Here is a 15,072-nt window from a genome sequence, read left to right as displayed (position 1 = left end):
CGGTCACGACGACTGAGACAGTAAACATGTTTGACAGTAGAATCACTCGCTGCCGATGGGGAACAAAGTCAACATGAGCGGAACAGTTCTTTATGAAGTGGTGGTGGCAGTTTTCATCGCCCATCTCAACGACATCGATCGGCGCTGGACCCCCCTATTCATGCTTTGGTAAGTCACAATCAAATATTATTTTCTCACTCCCTTTCTTCTGTTTCTTGTTATGACCGTTATGAAGAGCTGGGTTTAAATTCTATGCATGTTGAACACTGAAAGTAGTAATGTTAGACTGATGTGTTATACTTACTGTATTTGACAGTGGCCCAATCATTCAAGTACATAGTTCCTTACATATTGTAATAAAAAGTAGTATAGTATACAATATCAGATCTGTAAGAGCTGGTATATAAAATGAAATTCAAAAAATCCTATTCTATCATCTTGAACAGTCCACTCTGGTGTTTTCTCAGTAGTGTGACAGTAGCAGTGTCCAGCCTCGGAGAAGACGGGATCCCAGCCACAGGAACAGCCACCACTCTCTTCATTTTGAAAGTCACTGAGATTCCTGTGAGGGGCGTTTGCCTTTTGTTTGCTGTCGAATGGCTGCTGTAAGTGCAACCTGTGTTTTGGCAGGGATTACTACACCAGACATCAAAAAGCACAGCGCATATCCCACTCAGCCCCTCGTCTGCGGTTTGTGTCTTTCAGAGATCGCTGCAACGCTGCTGTCGGCGTCCTGGGAGACTGCATCGGTGTGTTGCTTGTTGACCATTTGTCAGGAAATAAACTGGAAGAAAGAACGGGGAATGGGAAGGTGAATTTTAGTAGGTCAGTGGTGTACAGTAACGAAGTAGAAATACTTCGTTACTGTACTTAAGTCGTTTTTTTGGATGTCTGTACTTTACTATTAATATTTCTGTTGACTTTTACTTCACTACATTTTGCAAAGAAAACTGCTGAAAATTGCGAGCATAGAAACGACTCAGACAAGAGACTTTATTAATATACAGTATCAAAAACATTAAGTAACAATTTGAAAGTGTTTGCATTTCGACATAATACAATTAATACAATCACCGTTCCTTGTGTTGAACAGGTTCTTAATCTGTCCGAGTCCGTGTACCCTGAATTTAGTTTCCATTTTCTGATACGATTTCCTATCTGTCTATAATGCATTAATCTGTCCTGTATAGTCATGGTTATAAGCACTCATAAATATTCACAATGCTTTATAACAATATTCATAACACATTATAAAGCTATTTCTAATGCCTAAAGGTCAAGTATCATAATATAAATGATTGTTTTCTTTTATTAAAGTGAATAAATATCATTACATCTATGTAGGAACACAAGATTATTCCTCCTATATATGAAGCAAACAATGGCCACTTAGTTACGTTCTAACCACATAATAAATTATAACAGTGATTATAGAGGCATTATAATGTATGTATAAAATGCTTTATAATGTAATTTGATTGTTGTAAAGCGTTGTGAATATTTATGAGTGGTTGTAACAATAATTATCCAGTGCTATAAGATTATAAGTGTGTTTATAATGCATTATAGACATGCGCTTCATAGAAAGTGTTTCCCCCTTTTATCTTGAAATATGATAAGCGATGGCTCGTCATCCATGGAGCAGTAGTCCTGCCACTGATCTATCTCCTGTGTGTGAGGTGCAACCCCTTACCTTTCCCCCTTTTATCTTGAAATATGATAAGAGATGGCCCGACAAGATTACATTAAAAAAAGACATTAAAGCCACTGCATCAAACGCATTCCAGCATGAACTTATTTCAAATTATGACTCTTTTAAAATACAATCAGAACAATGTTCTCAACAGTCTGTATAAAACGTACAGACCTTACTTCATGTATCGTGCCTACAAGATCCATTTCACATTAGTATTTGAAATCTGGAAGTGCACAATTGAGACAACTATGGAACCGAACTGAACACAATTCTGAGACTTGTTACCTTAAAATGTCAACAGGCACATCTGGTTGCAGCGTGGGCTGCGTGAGCTCCTGTGAGGTGATGTGGGCTTCTTAACGCCCCAATCAAAGTCCAGGAGTTCTTTATGAAGGTGACAACATGGGGATTCACAGCTGCCCTGTCTTCTCCCCTCTCAGGGTTGAGACCAATGAAGCGCCTAAAAAATGTAATAACAGAGAAAGCTTGTAAGATATTAGATGTAATAAGTTAAGATTGTTTGTGCTTAACACAGAGTCCGGGTGGATTCAACAAATAAAAAATTGTAAGTTCTCAATGACCTCTGTCTTCTAATTATGAGAGAATAATCTTATTTAGAGAAACAATTTCATCCTTTCAAGAAAAGAAACACTTGCTTATGTGACACTTATGTGACGCCCAGCAGTACGAGTCATGGACGGGCTGGGAGGGTCACGGTGCAGTGGCAGACATCTGTAGAACACAGACAATGGTATCAAAACTACAAAGGAAATTGTGTGTATAGTGATAGACATTAAAAATCAGTCCCTTAATCAAAGTGGTGTTTTACTTGATATAACACTAGCCCCACCATAAGTGGTAAAGTATACAGCCTCAGCACTTAACCTGCAAAGATTTTACAACACATCAATATGGGATCCCATTGGACCTTTAATTTAACATGAATTAAATGTAAATTAAACCAACACAGCCTTTATCTGGCAATAGAAATCACAAAGTGACAGAGCTGGGTTATGAAGTTATAACGCTAGCTTTGATAACATCCAACTTAACCACAGGAGTAAGATGTTTCTGGATATATTATACTGTGGCTCTTTCATGACTTGCCAACATACTATGGCTATTTTAATACTTTTTTGAGATACTGCATTATTGCTTTTTCCCCACATGCTATATACTATGACACATTTTACTATTACCGGTACTTTATGACTTGTCTCAACTATACAATTACTTTTTCAAATGTACTTAACTATGGCTTTTGGTAGACATGGTATATTTAGCCATTTTGGATATACTAGATTATGACTTGGACCAATGTGTCGATGAAAGTACATTTTGTTACATTGTCTCAAAGTACTAGATATTCACAAATATAAAAGCAGAGGTGACAAATACGAAGACAGCAGCGTGTGGAAAAACATACGTTTTATTATTGGACAACTTTTCTTTTTGCCTTAACATGGACATTCCAGACATCTACTTGAAAGGCATTGAGGGACTCAATCACACGTGCACTGATTGATAAATGCTTCATCCCCATTCTTCATACACACAAAACACAGACAATGCATAGATGACACTGGCAGGAAGACTTGGTGGATCCTTGGAAGAGTAGAGAGGGAGCAAGAGCTCATCTTTAAAGACTGAATTGTATGAAAAGTTAAGTGTGTGGGTGTGGCCATGAATGAAAGAGGGTCTGGCTTGAAGTGTGTTTGCATAATGTGTCTGTTGGAAGGATTCTCTGTCTGGCGTCTTCTCAAAACAGCCGTTTCTCATAACTGTGGGGAGAAAGAGGAAGATGTTGAAATATGAAACCAAATTACAACAAAGCTGAAGTCTACTTAGGTGAGTTGTGTGTGTACCTGTGCAGGCTGTGGACTCCACCCTCCGCTTGAGCCGAAGTTGTTCTCTTTTCAAATTTTAGATCTCCAGAATACATCATGGCTCTGCAAAGAGGAAAGAAATGCTGTTACCCACATCAGACTGCAAGGGAGAGAATACAGTGCAGCATAGGCGCTGGGCAAGTATGTCTAAAGTGTCCCAAATCATTCTAATTCTATTCAGAATGTGTTTCATAATTGTCATCATAGATAAAGTCTTAGCAGTTGTGGCCTGCTATACTATTACTACTACATTATGGCTTATTTATGACTAGCATTCTATACTATTTAGATTTACACTATTCTTTATGTATTTTTTCACCATACTAATCCTTTTTCTTTAACCTATTCTGTGACTTTTGACATGTACTGCAGCTTTTTCCAGACACTATAGTATGACTTTTACTTTCTTCGACAAACTATTGTTAAAGATATTATACTATGACTTGTTTTGCTTCTTTGACACAATATACTAGGACTTTCGACACACTATACTACGACCTTTTAAGGGCATAGGAATAGCTCTATACTTAATGTCAAGTATACTCTATTCAGCAAACCAGATATTTAAAGCACCCTGTGGCCACTTAGGTCTATATTTACAATACCTATAATGTTCACTTGTTTGTGATGTTTTCTTTGCAGGTGAATAAATGCGACAACTCCTCAAAACTCGTGAGACCCGAGTTTGCTCGTCAGCCAGCTGTTGATTTAAGTGAAGGGCGGTTAGCCCTGAAGTTAACAGCTTGGGTGGACCAGCCCCTCCTATGCTTTACTCAGCACGGTTAATAACATCCCTACTGCAAACTATGTTGAAATTTGAACAGCATAATGGCGTTTCATTTTCACAGGCAGAAAGAGAGGAACATTTGATTTAAATAAAACAAGATATTCAAGCCATTGTTAGAACCATAGTGGTATTGCCAAGTACTCTGTATGGAAAAGTGCATGGTCTGATAAAAGTGGTGTCAGTGCATCTTGTAATGGTAGAATTTATGGCCGTTGTGTTGAAATGCAATTGATAGCACAGGTGTACCTTGTATTTCATTACCCTGAGTGCATCCGGTTCTATGTGTCTTTACCTGAGCTGTGTGAGGCTCTTGGCTCCGATGTCCTGACAGGAGTGCTGGATGCCAGCCAGCAGGTAGGGAACAAACTTGTGGATGGAGCCTTTGTCCTGCACCGCTCCAGAGACACCCTGAGCAACTTTAATCTTATCACACTCACTGAGGGAAGAGGAGCAAAACAATGTGTGAGCGACATGATGGGGTCAGTGACATTTAAAGCAGATGATCGGGTACAACATGTGTACTGCCACCTTGTGGCTAAAGATCCATAATAAGGGGATTCAATTAAAAGCAGTTTTTCTTTTGAATACTCTCCTTTTTGAGAATGTTGTGATGTTTACTTTAAAAAATAAAGATTTAATTGAAGCATCATTGGGTTGAATGTCTGACTCAGTCCTTTTTTAGTGGGCTCATCATTCTTTACCACAAGGTATGTGGTAATGTCTAATGTTCTGAAAACCACAGAAGATTGTGGGAGGAAGAACTTTTAAAGAACGGTCTAATGGCATGTTAGTGAGACTGCGTTGAAGGGAACAGTGCACTTTCATGTTATTCTCTTTCGGGGTAAGAGTTTGAGCATTGCTTTGTTGTAATTTGACCTGCAGATATACAGTCACTACTATGTGCCGTCGACTGTCAACTCTGATCGACTTGAATGATACATTCCGTTCGGCCAGTTTTAGTTTTTTTTTGTACCTGAAGTATCTGGTCTGGGAGCCCAGGTTTTTATCCATGGCATCCAGGGAGCCCATGCCGCGGTATTTCTTTAGCCTGATGCCGTCAGAGAAGAAATATTCACCAGGAGCTTCACTGGTGGCAGCCAGCAAAGAGCCCATCATCACTGGACACACGGAGACAAAGAGAGCGAGAGAATGAAAACGAAAGACGACGACTGAAAGGAAAAAAGGCTGGGTGCTTTTTTCCAGCATAAATCTGGATTCACACGGAGTCAACGACGTAATCCAAATCTGAAAATCTGCCTTCCAAATTATAATCCTCTCTGTAACATGAATTTGAAAGAAACAATGGTTTTATTTTGTGCTTATCTCACCGATCATCTAAATTATAAACCCGTGCACTCTGAAACACCAATCCCTCCATACCTGTGGATGCTCCCAGTGCCAAAGCTTTGGCAATGTGCCCAACCGTCTGGATGCCGCCATCAGCGATGACCGGCACACCGAAACGCCTGGCGTACTCCGACACCTTATAGACAGCTGTGGCCTGGGGTCTGCCGCACGCCAGCACTGAAGAGGGAAAGAAGAGATGCAACGGGATTAAATGATGCGAGGAAGAAGTGTACCGCTGTTGAATTAAATCATTTTAAACATGTTGCTCGTCTCCTGATGACTGTAAAGCTCACCAAAGGCTACCTCACCAGACAAAGCTTTACAGATTCATGTTGGAAATTGGAATAAAATGCGGACATTTTCCATCTTTGCCAGCAAATTATCCTTCCATATCAGCATAAGTTTACAAAAACACTGCTTCCACATAAATACAAAGAGGTTTGGAACCTGGAGCCGTCCCCACTGTGTTAAAGAGTTCAACTACATTTTGATAAGCATGGTGGAAACTTTCAGTGATCCAAGTGACGTTAAAAAACACAAATAAAGAAAGTCTCACACACAGTGTGGGAACGGATCTCTTTCTGTTGTCATGCTAGTTAAAGAAAAGTGAGAATGGGGAAGTTATACTTGTCACATCAGCAGATAAATCTCACACCGCACGGAGACTCCAAACCCGCCTCTCATAATATATCCTGCCGCTATGAGGGACACAGACGATCACATTGACAACGAGCCGCCAAAGATGAACATCCCAATTCCTGTTTTGCCAGTAGAGTGGTTTTCTTTCCTGTGAACTCAGGGCTGCACGGTACTTACCAACCGAACTGGTAGTCCTAATTATCCTGCTGTGTATTGATGACCATGATCTCAGAGAGGAAATGTTGCAAATGGCAACATGTTACAAGTTATCTGCATCTTTAAAGCTCGAACAACAAACAGGTACCAGTGGTCTGGGACCTGTAGTATTTAACACCTGTAGTATTACACTGCACACACAGAAGGTGCAGTCTGAAACACAACCCGCCCGGCTCCGCCCACTTCAGCACGTTCACCACCTCTGCTGGACAGGGACACCCTGTGGCTGCCAACGGGCATTACTGTAACTTTCAAATACCAAATGTTAGGAATGGATGGGCGCTGTGGCCTACAACTGATCCAGTCACCATCTGACCAATGCTGTCCTTGGGCAGCCAAGGGACACCAATGGAAAGGTCAGTGAAGTGGGTGGACGAAGAGCAACATTCACTCACGATGATTGACAGATTAGTGAGGACGCGGGAACAAGCAACACCCCAAAACCTCAAAACACCCACGGTCAGCTCTCAATACAAAACAAAAACAACCTATGACCACTACCTCTAGTACTTCTACCGATGCAAAGCTGTTAACCAATCAATGCAGCAGGCTGTGAGGTTGGGAGGGCGGGCACACTGTGATAGTGGAGCCAATGGGGGACGGGTAAACTTACTGCAGTATCCCGTAACAGTGGTTGGGGTTTTGGGGCTGTGGAGATATATTGCTGGTGGTACACTGAGGGGAGCTGGGCATGGACAAGTACACGCACAAACAAACACAAGGGTGGGATGTCAGATAGAGAATTAAAGAGGGAATAAACAGAGAGAGAAGAGAAAGAGGGGGAGGTGGCAGGTTAGAGGACAAGAAAATGACAGACAAAAGCAAAGAAAACTGTAAGTAAAAGAATATTAACAAATATTGCGAATGACTTGAGAGGAAAGATGGAGAGACAACAAGAAATACAGACTTACAATATCTACTGTAAACTTCTTGGCTATGCCCGACAAAGCACAGCTAAAAGCCTCCCAGTGACAACTTAGATTTGGAATCCATACTTAGCTGGAACAGCCCTATCTGCACAATTTAACCAGCCGCAGTTCATCTTTGCAGGCGGTCACGACGACAGAGGAGGCGATCATCGCGCCTGACGTGACTTGGTTGAGAGTAAAGATAATGTGGCAGGACGCGTCAGAGACGGACTCAGAAATGCCAACACACAGCGCACCTGAAGCACATGTGGTGGACTATACGAACGAAGACACAACAACTCCAACACGCCCATCTTCCCACGTGAGGAGTCTTGGACGAGCAATCTGTTGTCTTCCGCTAAGACACGTATACCATAAAAATTGTTGAACCAAACGATCATTGTCGCGCCAGTTAACAAGCAAACCGGACACTTGGCATCCCGCGTATTTCTGACAAACCAAAGTCGAATCAACAAGATGACAAACTGCACATCATTTCACGAAGATTGTCCTTTCTTGATTGGCACTTTAAATAACCACATTGAAGCAGTTAGCGAGGCCGATGGTGTTTGTTCAGTGCCACTTACCTTCCTGTGTTATGCAGATGGAGCCGCTGCCCATCCCCACCCTCAGCCCGTCAACTCCTGCGTCTATCAGGTTCTTGGCCTGAGCGGCAGTCACCACTGCAGCAGGGAGGGGGAGACAGAACGGCTGTTAGAGCTGGACTAGGGTTCAATACCAATTCTTAAAATCCAGCGATCGCTCTTTTACTACATGCTGTGAATGCGTGAAGCGTTAAACTGACTGGAGAACCTTAATTGAATCAAAACCTGCCAGGAGATGCTTCACTGCAACGCCAAGTATTCATTTTTTAAATATCTCTGCTCCATTCCATACTGAATCAAATTGGAAATCGAACCCTTGTGAATCGGAATCAATTCGGAAAATCCGCGTCGATACCAATGACAGATACGTGCACCTCTAACTGTAAGCAATGTGATCGGGACGGGTAGCTGGGGTCAATGGAAATACCTTCTCTGGTTATAAAGGTGAAGAAACGCGTACTTACCATTGCCTCCAATGACCTGTACATTGTGATACTTTTCTTTGATGTATTTGATCATGTTGATCTGGAAGATTGAGTTGCCTTGAGATGAGTCCTGGAGACACAGAAGAAGCACACGGCACTGTTATTTACAGAGCATCGTCACGTTGAATCACAGCTTGGAGACTTAATTCTCCCCATTCTTCATGGGAAACCACCTCCGTACCAGAACAACCACGTCCACCCCGCTCTGCACAAGCAGGTCCAGTCGATACTTGTCGTCATTGTGGGTGCCGATGGCAGCGCCACACAGCAGCTGTTTGCGAGAGTCTTTGGCGGCCAGAGGGAAGTCTCTGTTCTTCTTCAAGTCTGTGCGGGCAATGATGGACACCAGGGAGCCCTCCTCATTCACTATGGGCAGCTTACCTGCAGGACGAAGCAGAGAGGTCAAACGCGTACAGACGCTCAACACCTGGATGCACGATCATCCCTTTTATGTTTCAACTGAAACGTTAAGTAAGAATCATGCGAGTCATGACCGATAACTGGAACAGCCTCACCTTTCTTACTCCTCTGGAGGATTTCGTTGGCTTCTTTCAGCATCACTCCAGCAGGGGCAACCACTAGATCCTCGAGTGTCGTCATCACCTGTCAAAGGCATTTACACACGCGGAGTATAAAGAAAGGAAGCGGCCACACTCGATGCAGAGGTTTCAGAGAATGCAGGAACGTTCAGTATTTCTGGGGGTTTTAGTACTTTAAAGATATGACGCTTTAACACAGAAAAACAGATCTATATATATATATATATATATATATATATATATATATATACACACACACACACACACACACACACCGGTATATATATATATATTTAAAAAATCTTTCACACAAATTCATGCTTTGTTATTAATGTATAATTTAGACACAGCCTGAGGTGATTCATTCATAACGCTTGTTTTATTTGACCAAATGTCCCAAATAAATAAATAAATAAATAAATAATAGCATGCATTTACGTCATCATTTCATTATTATGTTAACCTTAATATACTGTTATATTTTGTCATTTATAGCTATTTAAAGTATTTTCCAGTAAAGTTTGTAAAAAGTAAGATTATATTTAATGTCATCTTTGCCGCTCAAAGGTTTGGGGTCACTTGTTCTACTGATGGTCGATGACATCACAGTGTCACATCATCACGGTGCAGTTGGACCTCTAAATATTTAGGAAAGCCCTTTTCTTTGGGCCTGCTGCAGTCTATTTAGTGGTTGTATTGAACAGGTTTAAACAGTGATTTGTTAGTCTGTAGTATGTTCAACTGATATTCTGTGACCCAATTCCAATAGTGCTAATCCAAGACTAACCTATTTCTATTGTGTCTTTTTAAGAATAGCTCTTTAACGCACCCGACAGTGTGACCGCTTGTTATCGGGATTAATGTGCAATTGACCCTGTTCCTATTTAAACCTGCACACATTTTGATGTTAACCTTCCAGTTTATTTGACCAAAGACTGTTGATTTCATCTGTTCATATTCAACTGTTGCTCAGAGAGATCTTTGTCTCTTCCTGCTTTTTCAGTTGTCAGTCTTGTTGAACCATTTGTGCAGCATTTGTCCAAAACATGACTCTCTTTTTTGCAACCTCATCATACAAAAAATGTGTAAAAAGGACTCTCTATGACCTAAAAGCATGTAAGACCATTCAACAATATAGAGTCGTCCTCTCAGCCATCTGACTGCAACAAATCAAGCTTTTGTGGCAGCAGTGTAGTTTATTACTCGGCTGTAAACTATCCCTATATCACTCTCAAAAATGAATATGGACCAGGCTCTGAATTAAATGTATTGAATGCAGCTATTAAATATGTCTACTGTTTTCCATTAAAATATCACTTTGTGTAACCATTTTTTTCCATCCAACATCATAGTAGTTTTAGTTACTAATGGCTAATCTAACCTCCACCCACCTCGCTCAGCGGCAGGTTGTGCTCCTCCTCCTTCAGGAAGTCGATGTCTCTCGAAGAGATGATGCCCACCAGCTTGCCGCCCATCTTTCCGTTGTCTGTGATCGGGATTCCACAGAAGCCGTGGCGAGCCTTGGCCTGGAAGACGTCCCGAACGCTCTCGTTGGGGCTCATCACCACCGGGTCTGTGATGAAGCCCTGCTCATAACGCTGGTGGGGGAGGGAAGGAAGAAGATGAGGAAGAGGGCGGGTGAGGAAGAACACAGAGGGGCAGGAGGAGGAGGATGGTGTGGAACAAAAAAGAAACACAAAAGGGAAGTGGATTTAGGAGCCAGCATTGCAGAGAGAAGGAGGGTAATATTAGGGGGAAAGGAGGTAAGGGATTCAATAAGGAGGCTTGGATAAAGAACATTTGAGCGCTTTCACTGCCTACACTCTAGAGCAGAGGAGCAAGGGATGCAGGGAAATAACTCGGCTACGTATTTCAAAATGAGACCAGCAAATAAAAACAGAGAAAGACAAAAAGATGGTGACGTGAGATGACAGAAAAGATAAACGTCAAAACATGTAATAAATGAAACGTAATATCATGTGAGGGAAAAGCCTTAAATAACAGAAGAGACAAGATGAGCAGGTGAACAAGATAAAAGAGTAAAATAAAAGATGAAACCATACAGAGAGTCATCGTCACTACCTTGACTTTGCGAACTTCATTGGCCTGGAACTCTGGCGTGCAGTTGTGGTGGATGAAGCCGATGCCGCCCGTTAGCTGCGAGGAGACAACACATCAGTGCGTTAGTGAGTGAGTCTCACGGCGTGCCAACGCGACAGCAGGAGCAATAAACAATCGAGTGATCGAATGAAACCGTGCGCTCGCGTCTTGTGCTACTCACCGCCATAGCGATGGCCAAGTTGGCCTCTGTGACGGTGTCCATGGGAGAGGAGACGAAGGGCGTTTTCATGGTGATCTGTTTGGTGAGCGCTGAGGTCAAGTCCTGGACAAAAGATGTCACGTTAACGCGCCGAGAAGCTACTCCTGAGTAACACGACTGTTAGGACACTCAAAGTACAACGTGCTAGAGCAGATGAATCCGTGTAAACCACCTCAAAGACAGGACATCGTTTACACTGTAATATTAGTTTATAATTAAGCTTTATATCCATGTATCCTTTTTTTACAGAAAACATTTTGACATGTCACATTAGGAGAACACACGTGTAAGAAAAGGATGGTTTAATCCTCGATTTCAGGGCCCTGGTATTGTGCATGATATTGGTTGTGGTTAAGTTCTCTCACTTAAGGAGTCTTGTGCTACTTAATTTAACAACGAACCATCATCCCATCAATGCCACAGTGGGCGGCCATGATTTACTGCTCTGGTTCGTTGAGGCATCGTTTGCCTAAATCAGGGAATATTTGTGCTGAGAGGCACACAGCCGATAATCCACACTCTCGCCCCACACGCTCCAATCCCGGACATCATCCCACATTCAGATTAGTTTAATACCACAGCAGCCGCATTAAACCGATGTTGTGCATTGGCAAATATGTGTCCTTCCTCGCGACTCACCACTTGTTCTGATGAGAAGTCAATGTAGCCTGGCAGAATCAGAAAGTCACTGGAGAGAGAGAGAGAGACGAGAAAGATGAGGTTAAGAGCAGCTTCTTACAAGACCTGTCCGTCCTCACGGCTTTGAATCCGCCTCAGCCGGTCAAACACGAGGACATGACAGATTTAATTCACAAAGCTGAGAAATAAAACCTAAAGAGTAACACTAAACCATTACTGTTTGACCCACCGCGTGCTTCACTGTACCATTAAGAGAACTGAGATTGTAAAAATCAAATGTGATGCACATTTAATCACTAATACTATACTTTAATAAACTTTAAATAGCATTCAAAGCAATCAATTAAGTCAGGGGTTCAGTGGGTCATCAATACACATTGTTTTAATGCTACTGTAGTTTCCTATTCTTTAAACTTACTTTGCTTTACAAACGCAACAAGTAACCAGTTCTGATTTATCGATTAATCGCCTGGTCTAGTAAACGGTAAAAATAATTGGTAACCTTAAGATCTCATTTTGCGTAACTGGTAGATATATTGATGTCAAGTACATTATTTGGGACTTGACATTGTCAGCATCTAGTCAGTGCATGGCTCTACTACTTATTCTTTGTTGTACAGGTATAGCCTGGGTCCACACAGGGCTGTGTCAGTCAGGACCTAAATATGGAACCCGTGTGTGTCCAGAAGGAATGTGTCCCGTGTTCCCCCCCCCCCCTTCAGTTCCAAGAAGGTGTTATTCAGACTGCACAAGTGTGTTCACTTTTGCAAGACAGACAGTACTTTACTCATCAGCAATCTTCTTGGCCTGGCAACATGTAATTTATTAAATTTGAGACACAACTTCCTGAGACACCATATTGGGCTGTGGTGACTTCTAATGTTCGTGTGGCATACCTGTCACTTACTCACTCAAGCTGTAAGAACAGTTGTATACTGTCTTCTGTGGCTCTGGAGCAGCTTTCTAATGTCGGTCCATATGAAACATGCTACTGGTTGCAACAAGGGAAATGTAGTGTTTTGATAGTTTTGAGAGACTGTTGCTTTAAAAAGGGGCGGTAAGTGATCTATTATTGAGTAATTCAACTGTCACAGACTGTCCCCAAAAAGATGGCTGACTTTCGCAACACCAGATCCAGTTGCTGGACAGCTGAGCCACATTCTGCACCAGTGAGTTAAACCAGTGAACACACGCGCTAGTCTACTGTTAGCACACACAGCTACGTTACATCACAGAGCTAGACGGAGTGTGTTGCCATGCTCGGTTAGTGGGAGTGATCGTGGGGTCTTTACTTGTATGTGAGCCCGTCTCCTCCGTTGAACAGCTGCAGTCCCGACAGCCCATCATCGGGGACGTAACCGGTTTGACCGCTGATCAGGTAGTCCGCCATGATGTCCGTATAAACCCTCAGCAGTCCTTCAGTGTTACAACTAATAACAATAACTTTTAAAAAACCGGTCAAGGCAACGAGAAGACACACAAACAGACAACAAACACAGGCCGGGAACAGAGACCGAGAACTTTCTTCCTTCTCCCCCGTGTGTGTTGCTCTTCTTCTTGGTCACTTAACGGTCCAACCGGGGTCCTGGTCCGCGCGCCTGTGAGCAGCCGGGAAGAGTCCTGAGTTTCTGGTTGTCTGTTAGCGGCTGTACATTGAACATTAGATGTCGGTGTGAACGCGCGTGTGTCTTCACTCGGGCCTCTCTACCAGCCAGAGCTGCGCGCTCATGTTCTTTCTGCAGCTCCCTCAGACACGTGCATTATTTCCTTGGCGTCGGTTTCCAACACTGACGTCACTTCCGGTTGCCAGGCCCCCTTATTTTTTTTTCTTATCATAGAGAGAATAGCTTTTGCTATTATATAGCTTATTGAGAATGCGAGTTATTATTTTAGTGTCATAACTGAATAAGAGTCAGCTCAGTGGAACATATAGAACTCAAGATCAATGCTAATATTCGGCTTTAAAATCTACTACTCAATCTGTTACTCAAGTCCTGCATTCAAAATGTCCCTTAATCACAACAGTATTGGCATCAAAATATACTTTGTACAGGTCTCAAAATTGTAATTAAGTACAGCACTTATGTGTATGTACTTAGATACTCTTCATTGCTCTTAAAAGCAAACATTTGATGAGAAGTTGGATCATTTAACAAGTCAGAAATACAATTATTGTTCCACTTTATCTGAACACATTTTCCATTTAACCAAACATCCTGCAGCCCATACAGTTGTTTTATAATGGGATGTGCCTGCCTGTCCCGCTTTGGAATAAACACTTGAGGGTGCTATCCTCCCCACACTCCATGTTACTGTATTGAAGTTGAAACTGGGTCACACTTGAGAGGCCGAGTCGTTACACCATCTTGGCAAGCAATTACGCTTGCCTATATTAGGCCAACAGCAGACACCCTGGGCCCTGGAAGTAAATAGGAGCCACTCTCATAATGTCAGAGGTGGCCGGGGTTTCTTCAGCAACAACGCAGGGACTGTCGAGAAAAACATGAACTATTTTAAACGTGTAGAATGGCATTTCCCCTATCCCACATGACAGATCATTGACAGATCATCCCAATAAAATCATTGAGCGGCACATTGACTAATTATGTTAGAGGGCTGGGCAGTACGATGGAAAACATGGCTCTGCCACCGACTGCAAAAACAAGGTTGTACTTATTCATCTCAGCTGCATTTTTATCTTCAAATGTTATCGGTATTTTCTGAAAAAATCAGTTTCCAGGTGGTATTACTGTTGAAAGATGCACCTAAAGTTTAGGGGTTGAAACTCTTCTTGCATCAAATGGCGAAGTGGTTAAGTGGGTAAGAAATACATATTGTTACCTCATCAAATTTCATCTTGTAATGGGGTAGAAACTACCACTTATGACAAACACCCTACTTACTTTTTGTAACATACTACCTTCACTTTGAGTCAAAGGTTTTGATCTTCTTTTGTGTGTGTGTGTGTGTGTGTGTGTGTGTGTAATAAACACACGAGAGACAGG

At 42.1% G+C, this 15,072-nt stretch overlaps 1 protein-coding gene across 2 annotated transcripts; it reads right to left on the bottom strand.

The window, feature by feature from the left end:
* Window positions 1-3,107: 3,107 nt before the first annotated feature.
* impdh2 (IMP (inosine 5'-monophosphate) dehydrogenase 2) lies at window positions 3,108-13,840 on the bottom strand. 2 transcript variants are annotated; one of them, XM_079273401.1, is made up of 15 exons: window positions 13,360-13,840; window positions 12,068-12,116; window positions 11,390-11,491; window positions 11,191-11,265; window positions 10,500-10,706; window positions 9,085-9,172; window positions 8,751-8,950; window positions 8,549-8,639; window positions 8,067-8,162; window positions 7,185-7,256; window positions 5,750-5,893; window positions 5,343-5,487; window positions 4,662-4,805; window positions 3,562-3,645; window positions 3,108-3,477 (listed from the first exon to the last, which is right to left on the bottom strand). In XM_079273401.1, exons 1-15 carry the CDS (start codon window positions 13,455-13,457, stop codon window positions 3,456-3,458), a joined length of 1,617 nt encoding a protein of 538 aa, XP_079129527.1. In that variant the 5' UTR covers window positions 13,458-13,840; the 3' UTR covers window positions 3,108-3,455. The 2 variants fall into 2 exon arrangements, with proteins under 2 accessions (XP_079129527.1, XP_079129528.1); XM_079273402.1 differs by lacking the exon at window positions 7,185-7,256.
* Between the last annotated feature and the right edge of the window lie 1,232 nt (window positions 13,841-15,072).

The sequence above is a fragment of the Melanostigma gelatinosum genome, assembly GCF_949748355.1.
Source record: "Melanostigma gelatinosum genome assembly, chromosome: 8".
In the NCBI taxonomy this organism is placed as follows: domain Eukaryota; kingdom Metazoa; phylum Chordata; class Actinopteri; order Perciformes; family Zoarcidae; genus Melanostigma; species Melanostigma gelatinosum.
Note: the sequence above shows the minus strand (reverse complement) of the source record. Positions and strands in the feature narration are given on the sequence as shown.